General features: G+C 49.4%; 1 protein-coding gene across 1 annotated transcript; it reads right to left on the reverse strand.

Annotated features, from left to right (window-relative positions):
- Positions 1-802: 802 nt before the first annotated feature.
- Positions 803-22,975, reverse strand: Nr2e1 (nuclear receptor subfamily 2 group E member 1). The gene is made up of 9 exons (XM_048354594.1): positions 22,951-22,975; positions 18,473-18,618; positions 14,083-14,170; positions 12,706-12,941; positions 11,400-11,546; positions 5,956-6,052; positions 5,415-5,564; positions 5,039-5,144; positions 803-1,039 (listed from the first exon to the last, which is right to left on the reverse strand). The coding sequence occupies exons 1-9, from the start codon at positions 22,973-22,975 to the stop codon at positions 877-879; spliced, it is 1,158 nt and encodes a 385-aa protein (XP_048210551.1). The 3' UTR covers positions 803-876.
- Between the last annotated feature and the right edge of the window lie 1,832 nt (positions 22,976-24,807).

The following is a 24,807-nucleotide window of genomic DNA, read 5'->3' on the forward strand; positions in this document are numbered from 1 at the left end:
GGGGGGATGGGGAGGGATGCTGGCCAGTAGCTTGCGCCCCATTGCCTGCGGTTTCAGCACCAGTCAACGGGACAGCAATCTACCTCGCTCACTCGCTCATCTCCGTATTTGGTTTTGCTGTTTTCACTCATTTCCCTCCCTTGTGTTCTTCCAGTAAAGCTCTGCTGTATTTGAGATGTGATTCAACATGAAGTCCTGGTGAGAATCTCAGTTTTGTTCACCAATTCCTTTGACAAGTTTGCCTGGCCTATGGTATTAAAAAAAAAAAAAAAGGAAGAAGAAAGAATGAAAGAAAAAGGGGAGGGGGAGATACAAGAAAAGAAAAGAAATCACACAGTGGGAGCTACTTTTCACTTATTAACTCGGTTCTGAAGGCCACTTAATGATGTATGACAATAGCAGGGAAACTTTTGATAATACTTTTGATTTAAAACCTAACCATTATTTTTTTTTTAAATAAATGCTCCAACATAACACAGTTCTGAAGGCTGCCATTTGGTGGTATCCACAGAGCTGTTAGTCACCCAAATATATGTGCTAACCAGGAAAAAACTTTGAAAGCGTGACATGTCTTTCAGCTTTTGATGACAGTTCTCTGGTGACCTCCTTGCAGGCCAGGGCAGCCATGATGTGGTTTTTGTTTGCATCAGATGGTCCTGTGTCACCCCTTTTCTTCCTGGCTGCTCCATCTCAGATGGGCAGCAAGTCCTAGCTACTGAAGCTGTTTCATGTCGACTGGTAATTTTTCTTTCCTGAAGGTTCCACACTTGCAGTTTTCGACGTCCTGAAGGGTTTGTTAGTTGAGGCTTGCTCTCCGTGGGTAGTATAGTTCATTTTGACACTGTCCCATCCTGAAGAGGCGGGAGCTTGGAGGGTTTAGATATCACTGGACTTGTACATGTCTGAAAGCAGTCTCGTGATGGGCACATTGCCGATGGTTTTTTTGAAAAACACTTCCTCTATGGTGGAGGGGCTAATAGAACGTAAAGCTGGCAAAAGCAACAGGAGTTTTCCGAAGCGGCAAGGTTGAGTGGGATATCTAGAAGACGAGAAGCCAGGAAAGCCACGTCAGAGCCCAATGCTCATGGCAATTCATCTCTTACACTTGAACACACAGTATCTCTAGAATACTATCCTGACATGGGTCTCTTGAATCATATCCTGTCCCTGCAGAAGGGTCCTGTCCCCATTTCACTGTCCCCATTTCACAGGTAAACTATGGGAGGCACAAAGACCCTAAATGACACTGCTGAAAATCACAAGGGAGTGCCTTTGATTGGGAGAAAAACAAGAACAGTTTTTAAAAGAAATGCTGTTAATTTGTAGACAAATAATGAACTGAAGCTTGCCATTGTGGAAAATGACCCTCGCTGGTAAAGCTAGTATCAGAATCCACATTTTCTAATTCTCCATGCTCCCTCACAAGGCTATTTCGCTCAAATAAAATGGCTTCTTTTTCTAAGCAATTCTCCAAATTATTATTCAGGCATTATACTTAGTCACTCTCAGGAATAATTCCACCCTTATTACACTGCAAATTAAAGACTAAGTTCTGTTGGGTGGCAGTGCCACCCAACTTTCATGTCAATGAAATTGGCACACAATTAAAGATGGGAGAAATTGCTTAACAATTTCCTCTCTTGATGTCCCACATATATCTGTACTCAGATGCGCAAGTTCTGCTGTCTTTGGAAGCTACCTCGGCACTGTGGCCTTGATGCTTCTGCCGCCAGTAGCTGAGAGTCCCATTATCAATGCACTGGACAAGGGCAGCCCCCTTTCTGGACACAAACCATCTAAACCACTGAGCTCCTGAGATAGGGGTACACGACTACACCAGGCTCAACACAGGCCATCAGCCATGGAAACCAAGATCACAAAAATCCTCTGAGAAGTCTGGCAGCTCTGTTTCAAAGCCTTATTCCCACCATGCTGATGAAGCCAGGGGGAGTCACTTCCATCCCATCTCTTAGCTTTGGGCAAATAGGAGGCTCGCTCTCCAACCCCATATGGGCTTTGACCATCTCATTTGGCTCTTACACTGCCCACATTCATAATCACCATGGACAGGCCACCAGACCATGTGGAATAGAAGTAGCAATGGAAATGGAAATGGTGGAACTCACTTACATTAAAGAGAATCCTACCTCTTGTTCTACTTGCTGAATACATCTGCAGGTTCCCTAGAAAGTAATCGCAAGTCTCATGCCTTCCTCGCACTTTGGCCACTTCCTGTGGCCAAGGCAACTTTGTGTTTCCCTTTCTGGAATTAGACGGAGGAGAGAAAACCCTGCAGAGTAGGAACAGTTGCCTAGACCACTTCTGTAGCTTTTGCCCATTTCCCAAGCTGAGAAACGGCTGTGGGAAACAATTCCATCCAGGAAGGATGGATTTTGCAGACTCAATACGCAACTAACTTTTTTGTGGTGATACTGGGGATTGAACCCAGAACATTGTAGATACTAGGCAAGTAAATGCTCTGACACTGAGTTACATCCCAGTTTGACAATTAACTCTTGATTTTCTGTTCATAGACTGTCCACTCATCCACTCACCCACTTCTTTTATTGTCTAGCAGGAAAAGGGCAGGTTAGCCAGTCAGGAAGAACTGTTATTTGTGGAGTTGTGTACCACCCACAAACAGTAGCAATGTATGTTTGAGTGTCTGATAGACTGCTCAAAATTATTTCTTAGAATATCTATGGCCACTGATTTAATCCATTAGCATAAATAACTAGAAACTTCCTTTCAGTTTTAACTATGGTGCATCTGTTGCAGATTTGTAGACTGCATCTCCAGTTATAACCAAGTTTTCTGGAATTCCAGTTCCTAGTCTATCCCTTCATCTGGGATATTAAGAGAAATGCCTTATAGAGTTTGAGCAATTAGCTCAATTTGCATGTTAACTTTTCAGTTTAATTTCAGATTTCATTTTTCTAGACAGTGCTAGACAAAAGCATCTTCCCTGATTTGATAAGAAATGAAGGATAGTGGTTTAATAGTTGCACCTTGGTTCATGAACTAAGAATCCATATCAAATGAGATGTGTTCCAGCCCCAGATAGTCCCCTCATTTTGAAGGTGGGTGTGGGTGGTGGCCTCCCCATTTCTCTAATATTGACACTGTTCACGGGTGGTGGAATTCTCCCCGTCACGCTCTCAGGAGCATGGCATTTCAGACTCTGTCAGCCGCCCGTGGCTCACCTGCTAGGCCCCTCTCCCAACACCTCTGCCAGCTGGAGGACCCCCGGCTTCCCTGCAGAAATCTTTCCGCCACTCCAAGATCGGCTTGCGTGTCATCTCCTCTATCACTTAACCTGTCTAGATCATCCTTTCCTCCTTCCATCTCTCCCTCTCCCCACTTCACTTTTCTCTCGTCCCTGGTCTGAACTGGGGTGACATCTGTTGCCATTTTCACAATAGGAAGGGGCCATGCTTTTTCTCTCTGGTTTCTCGCATCTACCTGCAGCCCTATGCATGACAAGTAGCCAGCAAAGGCTTAGCTGGCCAGTAACAGAATATCATTATTACCAGTTCGGTATTCTTAGTATCTTAGTAACAGTAAATATCCAAGGTCAGTTATGCTATACAAGTCAGTGTTTAGTACTGCTCCATTTTGTAATTTTCTTTCTTTTTTTGTTTTGTTTTGTTTGTTTTTTGCCAGTCCTGGGGCTTGAACTCAGGGCCTGAGCACTGTCCCTGGCTCCTTATTTTTCTCAAGGCTAGCACTCTACCACCTGAGTCACAGCACCACTTCCCGCTTTTCCTGTTTATGTAGTGCTGAGGAATCGAACCTAGGGCTTCATGCATGTTAGGCAAACACTCTACCACTAAGCCACATTCTCAGCCCCATTTTGTAATTTTCTTTTGGTCTTTTCTTCCTTGGTACTGGGGATCGAACCTATGACATGGCAAGTGCTTTGCCACTGAGCTCCATTCCAGCCCATCCATTTTGTAATTCTGAACAAATATTAAGAATCTGCTATTCTATAATGCAAAATGGATTTTAAAATGTCAAACTATGGTATTTATTTTGGAAAATCATATGCACATTCACTTAATACAGTTTCAGTGATAATCCATGGATCGTGAAACATTTTTATTCATTCAGCATTCAGAAGGGAATTGGGGATAGAAATAAGGACATCATAACAGAGGTGGTAAGTGGATATGGAGAATTTATGACTTTTCTGGCCTCTTACGGGAGGCCTTAATGGCCTCTATCCATTTGATGTAGTTATTCCCAACAGTGTCTTGGGCCAGTGTCTAGATGCAGTCAGGCTTTTAAAGGTCCCTCTCAAGATTAACCAAGAGAACAAACAAGAAGAGCACATCTGTTCTAAGCTCACAGCTACCAAAGTGCTAAATTAAGGAACTAAAAAGGTTCCATTGCCTTTACAAGCCTGGCCTTTGTGTATCTGAAAATGGAATCTGAATATCTGGTGGGTCCATCTCTTGATGGGCTTGCCCCGTGCTGAGTGAAGGAGAGATTGGCTGGGGTGCTAGGGTTTGAGTGTTTCTACAAATAGCCAAGGAGAGAGGATTTTGCTTGACCAGAAGTAACCTAGTGGGTGTGGGGACTCAAAATAACTGAGCGGATACCAATCCCCAAAGCCAAGCAACAGTTATGACAAGGAATAAAGAGACCTTTCTGGAAAGTTCCCTGGTCCTATTTGTGACTTGAAAGTCACTGTTCTACTTTCAGAGATGATGTGGCCACTCTCTAAAATATCAGTGTAACACTTTAGCCCTCACTTTTCACTCTCCCCTCTCTCTCCTCATATAAATAAGCGTCTCTGTTTTAGTTTACCAACTTGCTCTGACAGAGCAGCTGTAAAGTGTCACTTTGATCACCTCATTTGATTTGCTCCCCTTCCTTCCCCTGAGAGACAGGTGAGGACATGGATGGTAACTCAATTAACGGACTCACCATAGGATAATTAGTCATGAAATGTTTGCACTGGCTTCTTACTGCCAGCTCACACTTTCACAATGGAAGCAATTTTCTTAAGTACATGTTCAAGGCAAATAAGGGTCACCTGGTATGGATGTAGCTGTTGAGCGTTAGCTGAGCCTCATCCTGGAGAGCTGCAATGGCTGCAGCATTCCGGAAGCTTCTCAATTCAGAGCCACTGTGTGTAGGAACTAGAAATGAAGGCCAGGAAACTGTGTTAGACAGCCCAGGAAAGGTGTGGGAATAGAAGACTCTGGAAATGGGTGCCCACCGGGACAGCATCCATGAGTCTCACAACTAGAGAAGATGGAGGCAGGCAAAGAGTACCAATTCCCTGGAAGACAGGGACTCTTTTTGAGGTCAGTCTACTCTTTGAGTTGGCTAAAATGAATGAGGTAGCAAAACTGGAAAGGGAGAAGAGACGAGGGTGGGGGGTGGGGGGGTTGTTTATGTCTGCTTACCCGCTTTGAAAGTGACAATACATTTTAGACAGGCAAATTCAGTAGCATCTAATCGGAGCTGTCTGAACCGAGCCACCACCTCTTGTAAAGCCTGTATTTCAGATATGATCTTGTTCAGCTTCTGTGAATCTGTGTTGTCACCATTCATGCCTAGAATAAAAATATGGGATAAATATTCTAATATGAAGATATTTTCATCATTTAATATTGATTTTTGACAAAAAATATCTTGCATATCAATATCTATTCAATTGTCACTCTAAGATATCTGATTCCATGTAAACTGGCTATATTGTATGAAAGTTAATACAAAATCTTTTCTTGGATGATAACAAACACAGTAATTTGCATTTAAATAACAATGCAAGCAGTCATGAATACAACAAAACAACATTATTTGCATTTAAATATAGATTTATAAATGACAGGTATACTCTATTGTTCAGCAGGAATTTGTTATTCTTTACATGTTGTTCTTTTTTCAGTAATGTATTTTTATGGTAATTTCTACAACAAAGTCATTAAATTGTGCAATTCTTACCAGATACAGCCAGTAGAGTGTTAGCATCAACCGGAATGGCCCATTGTGCTATTCCTAGAACAAACAGTTCTCTCCAAGCATCTTCCAAAAGCATCAGCTGTCATACAATAGATGTATAATATAATATAGTGTGTAATTTATAAATTTATAAACAATTTCAATATGTAAATTTCCATTATTTTAAAGTCTTTTTAAATGCCTGTCTTAGTGAATCTTTTTTTTTTTTCTGAAGAGTCTAGCTGTCCCTTATTTCCCATATGTTCTCTTCTGTTTTTTTTGTTTCTAAAGGTGCCTATAGGTCTGCACATGCATTTCAGGGCCAGCCATTACATTATAATTCCTCAAAGTTTGCTTCCCTCACAGAAAAAGGGTCTTTGTATCCACCCATGTCTGACCACCTAGAAACTTCTCTGGAAATCCAGCTCTATGAAATGTCTCTGGCACAGCTCAGCAGGTGGATTCTTCTGGCCTCAAATGCCATTCTTTTCAGGGTTGAGTATTTCTGACTAAGCTTTGCAGGTCTAGGTCCCCGTCATCCTGGAGGGCTGGGGGGGTTGGTCTGGGAGAGAGGAGAGATCACTAATTCCCAAGAGGCATGCGGGGAAATCAGGGTGTAATTATGTTAATCGGGTTTTGCTGAGTTCACCTCATCTCTCTGACTGATTTTTCTGAGACTCATAAGTGGACAGCATCAAGGTGCTTGTCATTTTCATTCTAATAAAAAATGTGCTACTGAATATTTAAAATGAAAATCTGTCTTGGCCAAATTAATAAGCTGGGTTGCACTTCATTGTAGTTTGCTTATTGTCAAAGGGTTTCTACCAAAAGGCTAAGTGGTAGACAGTAAGTGAATTTTATTTGGGTTAAAGAGTCGACGAATACTTATTTTGAGAAAAAATATCCAACTTACACATGCTTGTGCACATGGACACACCCCCCCATGCTAAGAGCAAAAGATATAACCGACCAGTAAACCTGATCAAAGATCTAACAATCTTGAAAGCAATCTTTATTTTTTTTTAAAAAAAATCTCTCAAAAATCAGCCAATCTTGCATGATTTATGACAAAGAATTTCTTTTCTGGGGAGCTAAGAATCATGAAGGGTTGTAACTAAAATCACAATTAGAGCAAAAGGTTTAATTTTAATAATGCTTTATTCTTTTAGGCTTATTGCATTAAGTACAGGAAATAATTTCAAATGCAAAATAAATAATGTCTATTCTGGCCATAATTTCATTCTAAATGACTATTTTTAGCACATTGCCTTTCTGAAGAAAATGTATTTCATATTAAAGGAAACTGTTACACTTCAATTAGGCTTGAAGTGAATTGAAAAATTAAATCTTTCATTTTTAGAACTACTTATTAAAGCTGGGAATGTAACATGGTTATAGAGCACTTGCCTAGCATGGATTTGATACCCAACTCTGGAAATGAAAAAAAACAACCCATAACCTTATTATCTTATTAGCTTTTACAGAAATTTGTCATAATTTCCTGGGAATGTATTGGTAACCGCAATGGTATGGACACTGTTTCCTCTCCTTTGAGGTTAGAAAACATGATGAGAAGGGCCATTTCTGATATCCCTCGCAACAAAATCTCTGGGTTTTGGCCTAGTGCTATTTTTCTTTTTGTGTGCCAGTACTGGGGTTTGAACTCAAGGTCTGGGCATTGTCCCTGAGCTCATAGAGCTCTATCAGTTGAGCCACAGCTCTACTTTAGCCTTTTGGGTCGTTAATTGGACTTTGCAGTTGGCATGCAATCCTGCCATCCCGGCCTCCTGAGCAGCTAGGATTACAGGTGTGATTATCACCAGCGCCGAACAGGCTGCCCAGAATTCCCCTCCCTCTGAATGGCATTTGCAACAATATGTAAACAATATGTTTATTTGTTTACAAAAGCTCTCAAAGCACTTAGACTGGAGGGTGTTGCTTGATGGTGGAGTGAGTATGTGTGAGACCTTGGGTTTGAGCCCTAGCACTACAACAAAGACAAACAAGAACCCAGGAAGACACTAACCTGCAGTAGGACGGTGTGCGATGTAGTCTGCGTCCTTACATATGGATAAATCAATAGCCAAAACTATGGGTATCACCATGGAGGATATAAAGCTGAGACCATAGCACTATGGCATTCGCTCTAAAAATCCCATGGGAGACTGATGACCTCAGTTCTTCCTGCCTCATCCTTTAGCATTTTTTTTTGGCCAGTCCTGGGACTTGAACTCAGGGCCTGAGCACTGTTGCTAGCTTCTTTTTGCTCAAGGCTAGCACTCTACCACTTGAGCCACAGCGCCACTTCTGGCCGTTTTCTATATATATGTGGTGCTGAGGAATCGAACCCAGGGCTTCATGTATTCGAGACAAGCACTCTTGCCACTAGGCCATATTCCCAGCCCCCTTCTTTAGCATTTTTTATTCCCAGTGTATACCACCACAGCTGGATATTTCTCTCACTTCCAATGTTCTTAAGCAAACATCATTTTACCAACAGTTGGGCTGGGGATATGGCCTAGTGGCAAGAGTGCCTGCCTCGGATACACGAGGCCCTAGGTTCGATTCCCCAGCACCACATATACAGAAAACGGCCAGAAGGGGCGCTGTGGCTCAAGTGGCAGAGTGCTAGCCTTGAGCGGGAAGAAGCCAGGGACAGTGCTCAGGCCCTGAGTCCAAGGCCCAGGACTGGCCAAAAAAACAAACAAACAAACAAAACAAACAAACATTTTACCAACAGTTTTGTTTTGTATTTGTGATTTGAAGGGGACAGGACCTCACTAGGTAGGGGGTAAACCACAAATGTTGGAGAGGATGCAGGGAGAAAGGAGCCCTCATATACTGTTGGTGGGAGTATAAACAAGTGCAACCATTATGGAGGTTCCTCAAGAAATGAAAAACAGACCTACCTAATGGCCCCACCATACCACTATTGAACACGTATCTGAAGGTTTGTCAATCAGTATACAGGAAAGACACCTCCATACCCATGTTCACAATAGCCAAGTGGTGAAATCAGCCAAGGTAACCAGCAACACGTATATGTATATGGCACATATATACCATGGAATATTACACAACCAGAAAGAACAATGAAATCATATCATTTGTAGAAAAAAAAATGAATGGAATTGGGGAACACCATGTTGAGTGAGATAAGCCAAACTTAAAAAACCAAATATCATATGCTTCACTCATTTGTGGAAGCTAGGTTTAAAGACATATATATTTGTGAACATGCACATCCACTCATCCATATATTCATACATACATATATATACCTATATACATAAAGTTATATTCATAGAACATAATTGTAACTGTGACATTGCTTAGGGGGATAAGAAAGAAAGAAGAAGAAAGATGGAGGGTGAATAATTTTGAATACATTGCAACTACGTATAAAGATGCCATAAGAAATTTCATTGAGGGGCTGGGAATATGGCCTAGTGTTAGAGTGCTTGCCTCGTATACATGAAGCCCTGGGTTCGATTCCTCAGCACCACATATATAGATAAAAGCCAGAAGTGGTGCTGTGGCTCAAGTTGGTAGAGTGCTAGCCTTGAGCAAAAAGAAGCCAGGGACAGTGCTCAGGCCCTGAGTCCCAGACCCAGGACTGGCAACAAAAACAAAACAAATAAACAAAGAAATTTCAATGAGCAGGGCGCTCAATAGGTCACATCTGTAATCCTAGCTACTCTGGAGGCTGAGATTTGAGGATCACCATTCGAAGCCAGCCTGGGCAGGAAAGTCTGTGAGATTCTTATTTCCAATAAACTACTGAGAAAAAGCCAGAAGGGGTGCTGTCACTCAAGTAGTAGAGTGCTAGCCTTGAGCACAGAGAGGCTCAGGGACAGAACCAAAGCCCTGAGTTCAAGCCCTAGGACTGGAAAAACAAACAATAAAAGAAATCTCAATGAAAGCTATTATTAGTCTATAGCAAGTTGAGAGGCCAGAAAAGAGAAAGCAAATAGAAGGGTTATTCTGATTAAAATATAATACATGCACATCTAAAACACCATGGTGAAACTCCTTGGGATAATTAATACACACTAAAAATAAATGACCGGAAAGTAAAACAAGCTCTGTTGGGAGATGGAAGATTAATGGAGAGGGTAAAGGAAGAGAACATGGCCAAAGTCGTGTATTTGCACTTGTGAAAATAGAACAACAAGCTGGGTGCCGGTAGCTCACACCTGTAATCCTAGCTACTCAGAAGGCTGAGATCTGAGGATCACAGTTCAAAGGCAGCCAGGGCAGGAAAGGCTGTGAGACTCATCTCCAATAAACTACTCAGAAAAAGCTGAAGTAGTGCCGTGGCTTCCGTGGTAGAGCTCTAGTCTTGAGTACAAAGAGGCTCAGGGACAGCACCCAGGCTCAGAGTTTAAGTCCCAGGACTGGCAAAGAAAGGAAGGAAAGAAGGAAAGAAGGGAGGGAAGGAAGGGAGAGAGGGAGACAGAAAGAAAAAGAAAGAGAAAATAGAACAATAAAACTTGTTGAAATTGTTTTAGAAAGGGGGAAGGGAGTGGGGAAGAGTGACAGAGGGGTAAGTTTGGTTGAGATACATTCATTACATATGCATCTATGAAAATGTCACAGTGAGGGCTGGGGATATAGCCTAGTGGCAAGAGTGCCTGCCTCGGATACATGAGGCCCTAGGTTCGATTCCCCAGCACCACATATACAGAAAACGGCCAGAAGCGGCGCTGTGGCTCAAGTGGCAGAGTGCTAGCCTTGAGCGGGAAGAAGCCAGGGACAGTGCTCAGGCCCTGAGTCCAAGGCCCAGGACTGGCCAAAAAAAAAAAAAAAAAAAAAAAAAAAAAAAGAAAATGTCACAGTGAAACCTCCCTTTGCATAACTAATAGATACTAATTAAAAATCCTAAATAAAACATCACTTTAGCAACATTTTTCTCTTTTTTGTTTGTTTTGATGGCAATGCAATTTGAACTCAAGGCCTCCTGCTTGCTAGGCTGGCATTTACCCACTTGAGCCATGCCCCCAGCCCTGACTTTTTGCTGGTTACTTTCAAGATAAGGCCTCACAAACTTTTCTGCTCAGACTGGCCTTGAGCCATGATCTTTCCTTTCTTAACCTCCTGGGTTATAGGCCCATATAACCACATCTAATTCACCCAAAGATTTAAGAAGCATGAAGATGTTTTTTTTTTAATTTGAGATTAAACTTGATTTTTTTTAAACTTGATGTTTTAATTAAACTAAAAAAGGAGATAATGTCCAGTTTTCCCAAAAGAACATAATTGCATTTCTTACCAATGACTCCATAGGTAGATATTTGGAAGCTCTTGAAAGATGCAGAAATAGTTTCCTCCTGGCTGTTACAAATGCCTGCCTGCCTTGGGTTGATCTTGATAATAATGAGTTTTATAAGGCTGGGAGTAATTACTTCATTTTTAATCCCCTTCCCCCACGGTCCCGTTGGACCTACCTGGTCTTGCAAAGACAGCGTGGAAAAAGCTGGCACACTCTTAGCCCACTTGATGCTCATAAACAGAAGCCTAGCAGCTGATTCACACACAGACTCTGTGGCCACTTCATAGAGATACATGGGAGTCCCATTCACTTCATGGGGATACTGAGAAGAGAAAAACGACAGACACCAGGAAATGAGGCAATGAGCTTGGTAAGAAGAGCCAGAGCCTTTCCATTTTCTCCTTAAATAAGGGGAAAGGGTAGAAAGAAATGTGGGTGTTCTGCTTAAAGGTACTATAGGTGGTGGTGGTGGGGGAAAACCAAACATCTTTCTATTTACAGAGTTTGGGAAATCTTGAATGTCAGTGCAGGTCCATTTCTTTTCTCCAGAACCTCTGACTTCCAGAGAGCTTTCCTATTCCCTGCAGTGAATATTCCTTGGGCTGAGCCAAGTGCCAGGCCTGGTTTCCAATTTAGACAAGAGCTGCTTTCGTTTGTGTAAATAAAAATAGATGTGAAAAAAGTATAAATTAATAGGCATCCCAAACACAAATATGCATATGAGTATTTTTAGAAAGGATTAGTATATTATGGAAATATTTCAATTAGACATCTTAATCATTCACAGAGCATTCCCATTCATAACTGACAACATATTCATAACACTACTTTCCCGAGCTTATTATACACATCAAGGGTAAGAAAGCAGTATTAAATATTGTGCGTGTGTATGTGCCCAGGTGTTTGGCTTCGCTGCAGTGTGGGGCTGCAGCTGGGCCTCCTCTGGAGGGAATCCTGGACCCTTTTTCCCCCTGGAGTGGGGCCCTGGGGGAGAATCAGCTGGAGGGCTGAGGCTAGTCCCTAGGTGGCAGTCTTCCTGGGTGGATGTGTGGATGCTTCAGACTGTGGCCCCGCTAGTAGTGACAAGCCCGGTGCCAATCCACCGGTGCCAATGCCAGGAAGGAGAGTGTGGGAAAGCAGATCAGATTCTGCACACTATCCGTGCGCTCCATGGGTCTCTCTCCTCTCCTTGGGGACCCCACTGCTTTAGCCAAAGTGGAAGATCCCAGAGCTTGAGGGCTCCTGGGAGGCCCTCCCTCCAACCATTGTCTTCTGAAACACATCTGCATTTCTGGGTGCCCCCCCCCATCTACCCACGACCACCCACCCACGGGTGGAACTTGCTGGGAGCTGGGCTCTCAGAGCGTGAATGTGCAGCGCTCTCAAGTGGGGTACCTGGTGGGGGGGGGTCCTCCATCCTTCTCCTCATCCCCTCACAGCTGGGACGCCCCCTCCTCCCCCCTCCTGGGGAGGTCACTGACCTTGGGCGTGGGCTGCGCCAGGCTCACGAGGGTCTGCCGCTCCGGGGTGGCGGACACGGCGGCCGCCAGCTCCAAGCCGTGCGGCTCCAGCTGCGTGACGGCCGTGAAGAAGGCGGGAGCGGGCAGGGCGGCCGAGGGGAAGTGGGCGGCCCCGTTCTCCTCCTTGTGTCCGCGGAAGTACAGGGCCACCTGCTTGCGGATGGTGGACGTGCGAGGCCCCCTCTCGTGCTGCACGGCTGCGGGGACACAGGCACGCGGCCAGGATCAGAGATGGCGCCACGTCGGGGGGGGGAGCAGGCTAGGTCACCCCAAGGCTCACAACGACCCTGGCCCGGCCTGGCCCACGTCAGGTCATCGGGGAAACCAGACATCCTGGACCAAGGAGCATTGAGGTGCCCAGGCCCGGCCCGGGCGCTGGGGTGGGGGTGGGGTGGGGGAGAACCCATCTCCGGGTGTGCTGGAGGAAGGCCGGGGAGATGTGACAATTACCACCAGCAGCTTAAACAAACAAATTAATTCAGGGCAATCTTCCGCCCGCCGAGCTGACAACTTGTCAATACAGAAGTTCAACAGGTGGGGCGCTCCTCCGGCTTCCCGCACCGCGGCTGGGGACAGGCTCCCGGGAAAGGTGCTGGGCCCTGGGGGGCTGTTACCTGGCCCAAGCCCCCCGCACTGCCAAGGCCCCCTCCGGCTTCTTGCCCGGGATCCGAGCCTGGAAACATCCTTGCCCAAGACTCGACGGCAGAGGCCGTAGCGGGCACTGTGCCCTAGGCCCAGCAAGCATTCCCAAGTCTTAGGCCTTGACCATGTTTGAACCTGGGTGGTGCAGGCACCCATGGGTGTCAGTCACCCAGCCTTTCCCCCCGCCCCTTTTCTCTGTTTACTATAGAATGGAGTGAAAGAGCTGGAAAAAGCAGACTAGCCCTATGGCCAGGCAGTGAATTTGCAATGAGTTCAATGTATTTTCATCTCTGCTCTCCAGCTACCAACACACCGCCATCTCTCATCTGCCCCTCCTTCCTTCCAGGGACATTATTGAGACTGAGATTCTGGCAGAGCCACCAAGGACTGCAAAGAGAAGCATGAAGGGGCAGGAAACGTCCTCGCTGTGTCCCTCAAGGCATTGAGTCCCCCATCTCTGCTTTTGTGTCAGTAATTTAGGGAAGCGAATTTCCACTGTGAGCATCAGCCTCGTCCTGGAGACTTCAGTGGGGTCAACCCTAGAGCTCATGTAGAGATGGAGAGGATATGGTCCATTCCCAGTACCTGGGAAGATGAATTCTGTTGGGAGATGGCTTACATGCATAAGAGTGCCATGCATTTTCTTTGGTATAATTTATCCTTCAACATCAGAAGAATAAATGGATTACTGATTACCATCTTTGTTCATGTTGACTTCCAAACACTTCTTCAGCCGACAAGCCCTGCATTGGTTTCTGTGTGTCTTGTCTACCGGGCAGCCTCCCTGAAAGAAAGGAGCAAAGCTGGTCAGAAGTCCTCTGGGTCCCTTAGAGGGGGATCAAGAATCAAAGACCCCACCTGGAAACAGACCCTGGAGTCCCCAGGTTGGGCTGGGACGAGCCTAGGGCCCTGGTAAGGCCAGAAAAAGGAGCTGGGATGGAAGCTGACAGGGAGAATCCTCCCAGCAGGTAAAGTCTCACTGTGCCTGGTTTGTCAGATTTCCCTGAGGAGAACTTCAGCTAGTGGAGAAGTTGTAGACACTAGGCAAGACTTTGCAGGACTGCAGAGAGTGACAGGGCCCTGAGCCCTATGAGAAGCTGGCTTGTGGGTCAGGATCCCTCTCCCAACAAACTATTCTTTCCATGTTCAAGTCTTGAATCTATTTCTTTCTGTCATCCTATGGACTTATGGACATAAACTTCTCCTATTCGCTCATTCTTTTTGAATCTCCCTTTTGCTCTGGTTCCTGAAGCCATCCTTACAAACAGCATCTTGAAACAACTCTCAAGTTTTAAAGACTATTCTAGTTCCAGATTCATGGAAATATCCATTTCCAAAAAAATGAGACAGTATAACTAGGGAATAACTAGGTCGTCATGGCCTATAAAAGGCGAACAGTTCCAGGCCTAGGGAAAATCTGGAATTAGCCATTGTACAAATATGTCTAGAAAAATAATATGATAGGCTGATAGACTGAAAGGACAGACTGCAAATCATCAAACTGATTTTTTAAAGTTAGTCACTACTTTAGAAATATTTGTGAGAGGAAAAAGTAAATTCCTTACCTAAAACAATTTTCTAGAAAATAATTTTTTTATCATAAAGGAGAAAGTTTACTAAGTTTCTTCCAGAATGTATCCAGTGTTAAGTTGAAGGAGCTAAAGGAACTGAAGGTACGTATACATAGATACATAACGAGTCCTATGTACATATATTTGTTTGATTTTTAATTTTTTCCCAGTACTGAGATTGAGTCCAAGACACCTGCTAGGCAACTACTCTACCACTGATCATCCCTAACACAGAAAATAAATTTAAGAAGTTTGATATTATGATGTTCTTGTATCACCTTCCTGTGGTTGTACCTACACTATCTCTGTAATCTTATCTGAGTATATTGGAAACCATGTATACTGGTATTAGAAGTAGGAAATTGAAAGGGAATACCAAAATTGAGAGACACATGGTAAAAAAAAGACAAACAACTACAAAAGCAATACTTGCAAAACTGTTTGGTGTAAGTGAACTGAACACCTGGGGGGGGAGGGTAAGGGGGAGGAGAGAGGGGGTATGAGGGACAAGGTAACAAACAGTACAAGAAATGTATCCAATGCCTAACATATGAAACTGTAACCTCTCTGTACATCAGTTTGATAATAAAAATTTGGAAAGAAAAAGAAGTTTGATATTGTCCTACACTTCTTTTATAACTGTTTTTTTTTTTTTTTGTCTTTTCTTTTTTGGTACTGGGGATGGAACCCAGGATGTTGCACTTGCCTACAGCTCTACTTATGGCTTTCGGTGGTTAATTGGAGGGAATCTTTTCTGCCTAAATTGGCTTCAAAAGGCAATCTTCAGATCTTAGCCTCCTGAATAGCTAAGATTACAGGCATGAGCCACTTATTCCCTGGCCAGTTCTACACATTTTAATTTGCTTTGCAGTCTCAAAAATTCACATACTGTGAAATTAAAATGAGTACATTTCTCCTGGAATATTTTTCTAGGAAAAAATTCTCTCTAGAATGTAGTTTTATGTGACCTCCCTTCTCATACACAGACCCTATGTTCAATCCTCAGTGCCAAAAACGAAATGAAACAAAGCAAAAAAAAAAAAACTTGTTGAAAACAAATGTGAAACAGATGTTTATATCAATTTCTAAATGCCTTCATTACTGTTAATAATATATTGAAATAGTACTTTAGCCCATGTTAGAACAAAAAGGAAAGACATAAATAATTTTTAGTTCCTAAGAGAATTCTTCAGGACATCTTCAGCCCAATGTAAATACCTCAATGTTGAAGAGGCTTAAAGAACTTATTATTAAATGTGATCAAATATCCCACTGCGACATCATCTTCCCCGTATTCTGCTAAACAATTGAAAGCATTTAGCAATTGCTATTGCAACATGGAAGCCTTCATTAGTTCTTAAGTATGTCTTCAAATCAGATCAAATGTATATAAATATCTGTTGCCTGAGAGCAAGAAGAATGAGTTTCTCCGCTTGGCCCCTTTATTCTTTGCGAGGAGAGAAGCAGGGTCTGATGAGTCTATTATCACTCCTTTCCAAGCACTTGGACTGATATCAATGTGTTTAAATTGATAGTCATTTGCTTTTAAAATACCAAGCATAATATCTGAGATAACATCTCAGATACAAGTAAAAGATAACCTTAGTGGAAGACCATTTGAATCTGACACCCTACAGTAACTGTAGCCCTACGGAGCTCTTGGAGTGAAGTCCTATGTGAACGTACAATGCGATGCATCCCTAGGGAGAAGCTAGACACTGATACCGATCCTAGTGTCCAATTAAGCAGGTAATAGGGCTGAGCGTTTAAAATAACTTAGCCAAATGCACATGTCTCCTCATTTTTGTCGCCAATCCAAATCTGTCAGAAATGGAAGTGAGCAGGCATGCCTTCAGAAAAGAAGTCAAATAGCTAGTGTCAGACTATGTGTGTCTGTTAGAATGCATCATAGACATTAATTAATGGGAGCTTTTTTTTTTACAATTTGGTAACCAAGGGCAGTTCCTAGGGGTAAAGGCGGAGGCCTCTTGTGCTGACCATCTGTGCACCTTGCAGAAGAGAGAGAAAGTACAGCCCTAGAAAGTGGATCTCCTAGGATGAAATGAATCTGTTGCTGAGCAGGAAACTGAGTCAGTTAAGTTTAGGCTCACCCTCAGTTCATACCCTGAGTGCCTGGCATCGTTAAGGTAGTTCTGTAGCCCAGTGCTGGTGGCTCACCCCTGTAATCCTAGCAACTCAAGAGCCTGAGAGATGAGGATCACAGTTTACAGCCAGCCCCAGGCAGGAAATCCTGTGAGACTCTTATCTCCAATCAACCACCAAAAAGCTGGAAGTAGAGCTGCGGCTCAAGTGGAGAGCACTAGCCTTGAATAAAATTACTCAGGGATATCTCTGCCTGCTTTGGACTAAAGCACAACCAAGCAGGCACACCTCTCCTCCCCCCCCCCCCCCCCCAAGATGGCAGAGGATAGAAGAGCCTGGAAGGGTGCCAAAGGCATGTTTCTCTTCGACTTCTCTTCTTAACCACCCTGCCTTTCCCCAACAAATCCCAGCAAAGGTCCCGCAGGTTCTAAAGCTCTACCACTCAGGTCTAGAGCAGCCCTGCTTCCCAGGAGCCCAAATTGTGTGAGTTAGCACCCCTGAAGTAGACAAGGCTCCCTTTGGGCATCTCAGCGAAAGGTGGCAGTGCGGGTGCTCAAGTGACCATGTGTGCGAGGGCCAGGAGGGGCACAGACATGGAGGGGACAAAGGGTGAACGGATGCAGCCGTGGTCCTCACTGGACACGGGTGAAAATGAACTCTACAACGTGTGGTTGGGGATGTGAGAGAAAAACTGGAAGAGAGCGAGGGAAGGGAAGTGACATTGTCCAAAAAGAAAGGTACTCTTAGCTAGACTTAGGTAACCGTAACCTGTCTGTGCATCATCTTTATAATAAAATATTTTTAAGTTCCCATGTGCCCTTTCCTGTCATCCCAGGCTGAGGTGTGGAGACTGAGCTAGGGTGCTGGTAGACGGGGAGATGGGGGCAGTGTATCAGGCTGCCACACAACGTGGCTTTCCTCTGCTTGCCACTTGCAGCTTAGATTCTGGAGTTCCCTAGGCCCCCTGGACTAGCTTCATAGCCAGAAGTGTGTCAATATCTACTAGGGGGTTGAAAGAGTAATGGGGGGGGGAGCTGGGGATGGGACTTGGTGGTAGAGTGCTTGCCTAGCATGCGTGAGGCCCTGGGTTCAATTCCTCCACACCGCATAAATGAAATAAATTTTAATTTTTTTAAACAAGTAATGAGGTGTAGGAAGGTTATGGCAGCCCAGCCTTCCTTCTGGAAGTGCATCGGTCGCCCCTTCCCCCAGCCCCTCCACCCAGCGCCTCCAGATGTAGAGGCGGGAGGAGGAGGGTGGAAGGTCAGGGTCGCTCCGGCCTCCCTCCCTCTCTGCGGCGTGGAAGCGGAGCGGAGGCCTTGGCACAAAGGAGGGAGAGGCGTCGGAGGGGCGGGTGGGGGGGGGCGGGGAGGGGGAGCCCGGCTGGCGGCGAAGCCCTGGGCTCCAGGTACCTGGTTTCCAGACTTGCAGACGTACGTCCGGTTCCTCCGGATGCTGCGCTTGAAGAAGCCGGAGCAGCCGTCGCAAGCGTACACGCCGTAGTGCTTCCCGGAGCTGCGGTCGCCACACACTTTGCAGGGGATGTCTAAAATGCGGCCTGAAATCGCAGGGACCACGGCGGGGGGGGGGGGGTGGCGGCCGGGAGAGGAGGGAGGAGAGAGGGAGCGGAGGGGAGAGCGAGGGAGAGAGAGAGAGAGAGAGATGCTAAGCAATCTGACCTCTGAAGGGATTAGCATCGAAGCTGCGGTAAAAGCAAATAATGAAGTGATTTGATCGCCAAACTTTTTTTCCTTGAGCAAGTGTCAGTTTCCTACAATGAGCATTATTCATGCACCGCTACTTGTATTTGGGTCTCCTCTAATCGCCGAGACCCATTTTGGAATAAAAGATTACAGCAGGCCCCGGGCGGGCAGCACAACCCGCTGTTGCCTTTCTGCTCCGGGGGAAAGTTTGGGCCGCCTCCCTTCTCCACTCTTGCATTTAACAGAGGAAAGTTGTTAGTGAGCGCTTGAGGAGACAAACTTGAAATGTAAAAGGGGAAAGAAGAAAAACAAACACGGCTGGAACGAGGGATGGCAGCTGGAAGGCAATCGCGTTCTCGCGCCGCTCAGCCCGGCGGTCGTTATTATTAGGATTATTATTGTGATGCTAATACTCCGATTATTAATGATAATAAGGGTAGTGGTAATTGCCCAACTTTCTCTTTACCTATTTTTAAAAATGCTGGTTGGATCGCTTTGGAGAACTTCTTCCCCTTCAGATTTTTCTCTGCAAAGTAGCTAGCTAGCGTCTAAGCAAGCGTGCAAGTCGACGCGTCCCCAAACTGGTTAGTGTGGGGCGTCACTCCTTTCTCAACCTTCTTCCCAAGTCCCTTCTCCCGGAAAAGTGGCCTACCTCCCACTTGGGCCTGTGTGTCTTTCTCCAGTCTCCCCCCCCCCCCCCATCAAGGCTGATTAATTTTCCTTTTGCTTTATAGGCTCTAATTTCTCTAGACTGTGTCCCTCAGCCCGAGTTGGAGAGAACTTTCCTTGCAATTCTGCAAGCCTGGGGGGCCAGGGGGCCCTCAAGGAATGTTGGGAAGAAGGTAATAAGCAAAGGGAGAAATGGTTTTTCTCTTAGGTCCAAGAGTCCAAAAGTTCCTGAAGTGGTTTATAGGGACTTAGAAATCCTTCCTACTGCAGGAACTGAGGGGGTATTTTAAAGAAGTGTTAATACTTTAATTTTTCAAAGAACTTTATGACAATTAACTTATTAACGTTTGATTTTCCCATAGCTTCCTCTCCCAAGGCCTCTAATCTGGCCCGGGAGGTCTGTCTCCAGCCTAGCTGAGACTGCGCAACTGCTCCAAGAGTGCCTAGGTTAGGGTCCAGAGAAGCTGGGTGCTAGGATGACTGGGAGGGGTGCAGGGGAGTTGGGGGGTGCTGCCTGGGTAGACCCTTTTAGGCATCTGGGGTGGAAACTTGTTTCTGAGTCACCCGAGTGGGCTGGCAAGCCCGAGCCTGGACCTGGGTCTCAGGTGCTGGGGGTGGAGGGGGTGGGGGGCCGGTCAGGACGAGGCTCAGCCGGGGTAATTACAACTCCGCCGCAGCACCTGCCTTTAGAGCCACCAGTGACCCGTCAAAAAGAGTAGCATGGGAATTCAGACGGCGACAAAGGCGGGCGCGGGAGGCGCTGGGCCCCCGCTCTCGCGGGGTGGGAGGGGAGTGTGGGCCGGGAGTGGGAGGGAGGCCGCCGTGGGCTCGCCCTCCACCCTCCCGGGCCTGTCACCCGGGGCTAGGGGAACTGGGGGGCGCCCGGGAAGCCAGGCGCGCCGGGCTTGGCTGCGCCGCCCCCCCACTCGGAGCAGTAAACTTAGTTTTGCAATGCTGGCGCCCACCCTCTTTGCAGAACGCGTCGACTCGGCTCGCACCGGGTCCACGTGAAGGGCCCAGCGAGGCTGCGGGCCCAGCTGCCTGCGGCCCGGTGGGAAGGAGGGGTGGGCGCGCCTCCTCCTCCCATCCAGACAGGAGGTCAAGGACTCGGCTCCCGGCAGACCCCAGCGGCGGTGTTAGGAAGGGGAGTCCGAGGCTGGCCACCCTCCCGGGACTGGGCCGGGGACAGTCGCCCCTCGGGCGGCCTTCGGGGCGGATCGGCCTGGTAACGTTAACAGCCCCCAGAGCCGGGGCTCCCGGGGCCGATCGGAGCCCGGGAGCGGCCCCGGGGCGGGGCCCAGGAGGCAGGGAAGCAGAAATTCCACCGCGGAGCGGGGCTGCGCCTCCAACCCAGCCACGCAGCCCCGTTAGGGTGACTTGGGGTCACGAGACAAGCTGGGTGACCCTGTTGCAAAGCTTCTCTCACTGAACCAGCGGAGCGAGCTCCGACGTGAGGCCAGCCAGAGTTTCCTGAGGCTGGAAACCGTCCTTAACTTCCCTCGCCAGGGGGTCCCTGCGGGGCTTTTTGTGTGTCATAATTGCCTAAAGATATATGGCAGCTTCGATTACTGTAATTACCATCAGAGGCTGTTGAAAGAAGTTAGTCCGGACTGCAGGGGTGACTGGCCAGGGTCTTGTTACCACCCAGGCAGGGCTCGGGGTGACATCGCTCTGCCCTCCAGCCGGCCCGAGCGGAACGAGGTGGGAGACCTCCCTGCCCGGCTGGTCCTGACCCACCCCGCGGCGCGCCGACCCCCTGGCTGCCGGGGGCCGCGGGTTTCCGCCAGCTGCCGCCGCGGGGGAGCGAGGAGCCTGGAAGGAGCGGCGCTGCCGGCGGGGGGCTGCTGCCCCGCGGGCACTCGAGTCCCCCCAAGGGGGCCTGCTCTGCCCCCACCCCACCCGAGGGTCCGCCCGCACCCTAGGGCGCAGTCCGACGAGCCGAGCTTCGCATCCGCTCCTGTCCACGTGTCCGAGGCCTCACCTTTCAAGCCCCGGGTCGTCTTCGCACCCCAAGTGGGCACCCCAACCCGACGCGCCTTACTTCCTGGGCAGAGGCGAGCGTCTGGCAGATCTCTCCAGGCCTACCGCCATGGGGTCCTCGCAGTGGACCCTTGAGAAAGCTCCAGGAAAGGCCTCTTGGGAAGCACACTCGCCCCAAGACTCTGGCAACGGAAAGCCCGCGAGCCCCAGGTCTCAGGGCTCCGGGGTAGGCCCGCGGGCTAGCGGGAAAGGCCTCCAGCTCGGCTGCGCCTTCCCGCCCGCCGGCGCGGACTTTCCCCCTCTCCCGGCCCCAGTGGAAACGTTCTTGTTCTCTTTGTGTCCACCTTCCTTTTGCTCAAATGGGGCATCGGGGAGCCCTCCAAACAAACGGGCCGAAGGAAGACACAAACGACTTAATCTAGCGCGGTGGGAGATGGGGCGGGAGTGCACCCCTCTAAGTGGGACTTCATTATCAGTCCCCACAAGTATCTGGGGCTCTCCCAACTTTCAGAGCCGCGGGACAATGGGGGCTCGGGACGGGAGGGGAGGGGGCGAGAGGGAGCGAGCGGCGCCCCAAATGCTACAAGGGACAAACAACCACCCGGGGCCCAAGCGTCCAGGGTGGGGGACTTGGGCCAAGGCCGCCCCAAGCCATCGACCCGAAACCCTGCAGCCTCTTGTCCCCTAGAAGGCGGGAACTGCCGAAGCCCCGGGGGGCGATCCAAGCCCCGCGGCTCGGCCCTCGGAAAGTCGGCTCCGGCCTGCAAATTCTCGAGTTCCGCGCGCGGGGGCTGAGGACGCCAACAGCCCTTGCACGCCCGGGTAGCGCGGGGCTCCCGCGCCGGGGGTGGGGAGCGATCGGCCGGGGGCCGCGCACGGCTCAGCCAGAGGCTGCACAAGTTGTCGGAAAGGGAGAAGCGCCCGGGAAGGAGCAGGCCGCGCCCCGCTGCGGGTGCTGAGCTCCCGCTCAAAAAGTCTTGGGATTAGAGGCTCGGTCCTCCCTGCGCTGGAGTGGCTCGCCATACTTTAAATTCCCCAGTTAGGACCTGCTCGGATTTAGGATTAAGGGGAAATGTGACTTTTCCGTGGTTTCTGCTTCCCAGTTTGCAGGATTATTTAGCAATAGCTAGAAACGGGGCGCGAAGCATTCCATTCACAATCCGCTTTGCACCGAGTTTGCCTCCGCGCGCCCGAGCTCGGAGTTTGGAGGGAGCGGTGCGGGGCGGCCGCGGCCGGGCGCGGGGGCCCGGCTCCCGCCCCGCCTCTCACCTCTCCCCGCCGCTGCACCTGGCGGCGGAGTGGAACCCACGCCTCCGAGCGGCGGGCGGGCTGCGGGAGCCGCCGCCTTCCCGCCCGGCCCGAGAGGCGCACGAAGCAATCCAGAAGCAACGAAAGCGCTCTCCCCTTTCCCACCCCGGGGCTACGGGCCCACGGCCGCTGGGGTCCCCCGGAGCGAGCCTCCGTGCTCCCGGCAGGACCACCCCCCTCCCGGGCCTCCCCGCCCGCCCTCCCCAGGCGGCGGCCCGAGAGGTACCCACTTGTTGATCCGGCCGGCTTGCTCATGCTGGCGGTCCCGGGGCGGAGGGGCTGGTGGGCACCGCCCGAGTCCCGGCCGGCAGCGCCCGCCTCGCTGCCGGGCGCCGCCGCTCTCCAGCCGCCCTCCAGCCTGCGAGGCTCCCAGGCGGGCCAGGTGGGGGTCGGGTCGCGCGCTGCTCTCGCCAGGCCTTCAGAATTCGTTCCACGATGGAAATGGAAGCATCCTGAAGTTTCTTTCCCGGCTCTTGCAAACACTGCAGCTGCTGGGAGCGCTGCTGGTGAGGGACGCGCGCTGGGACCGAGCGACGGAGCGGCGGGCTGACGGGGGGGGGGGGGGGACAGCCAGCCCGCGGGGCTGCGGAGGACCGAGGCGGGGGCGCCAAGGGGGGGGTCTTCCTACGAAGCACACGGGGCCCCGTCTCCCTCCTTCCCCATTCCTGTCACTCGCTCTCCAGTCTCGCCCTCCACACGCGCGCGCAGAGCGGGGGCCGAGCTCCGCCGAGCGCCGGGCTGCGAACGAAAGACGGGCAGAACCACCGCCGGCTCGGAGGCAGAGGGGCTCGGGGCCGTGGGAACCGGGGCGCCGACGGGGAGGACCCCTAGATCGCTGGGAAAGCTTCCGAGGGAGCGCGCAGCCGGGTCGGGGTTTCCGGGGAGAGCCGCGCACGCAGCGCCAAGGGCCCCCCGAAGTTCATTACCCTGGGACTGACTTTGTGCCTGTCGCTGCGGGCTGGGTCCCCCCGTAATATCTCCAGAAGCGCCGTGACAGGCAGCGGCGGGGAGGGGAATAGGGCGTCCCTGGCCCACTTAGCTTTTCCCCCAACTCCTGGCGGGGTCTGACGTCAGCCATGTGCGAGGAGGGGATGGGAAGAGGGAGGGGGTTAAATGCTAATGATATTAATGAACCTCCAAGCGGCTCCCAAAGAAAATGCAGGCGCTCGCCGCCGAGCTGAGGAGTTAGTGTGAACACACGAGTGCGGCTCTGGGCGTGCGTGATGGTGAGGACGGGGCTGCTCTTGTAATAAAAATGATTTTTTTTTTTTTTAGTATATTTCTTGGCAAGGGAGAAGGGGAGGGGTGATGGGGCGCTTTAAAAAAAAAATGCTCCCCCCCCCTACCTCTCTCCAGAGTGCCAGCTAGATTCGTGGAAGAAATTGTGTGGCTGTGTTTGATGTGAGTTGGTTCATGGTTGGTCCCGTGCCCCCTTCTGTTGGGTAAAACTTGGATCTGGCCCGAGGTAAGTCATTTATTCCTTTTGCAACTATCTATGGAAAGTCAGAGCTGAGAGCACTGTGAGCAGACTTAGGAGCCTGGGAATGGGGTCTGGCGGGGGGGGGGGGGGGCTCCGCGTCCCTTCGGCCTTCGCGTGGGGTGCGGGGATTGGGTACCAGCCCCGGGGAGGGCGGTGCCAGTTTCTGCCGAGCACAGTCGAAGCTCCCCTTCCCTTCCTCAGGGGCACTGGAGCGCCTGAGCAGCAGCGCTTCCCCTCCCTCGTTCCCCCCACCCCACCCCCAAGTCGGGCGTCGCTGGCTGCCTCGCTCCGGGCCGCTTCCCAGCCTCCCCCTGCGGCCGGCGGGCCGGGCCGAGCTTCCCCGGCTCGCGGGCGCTCGGGCCCCGGCGCGGAGCGGAGCGGGGAGAGCGCGCGCCGAGGGAGCGGCGGTCGCGGGGAGATGCCTTCCGTGGAGGCTCTCGGGGCGACTCGAACTTGCCGAACCCGAGTTTGCCAGCTTCTCTCGGGGGGATCGTGGGCTCGGCCGGAGGTCAGGGAGCCTGAGTCCCATCCCCCCCCAGCCCCCCCCCGCCCGTCCCGGGCCGGATCTAAGGGAGGGGCGCGGCTGCCCAGCCCGGCCCCCAGCGCT

This window comes from Perognathus longimembris, chromosome 9 (genome assembly GCF_023159225.1).
Source record: "Perognathus longimembris pacificus isolate PPM17 chromosome 9, ASM2315922v1, whole genome shotgun sequence".
NCBI classification, from domain to species: Eukaryota; Metazoa; Chordata; class Mammalia; order Rodentia; family Heteromyidae; genus Perognathus; species Perognathus longimembris.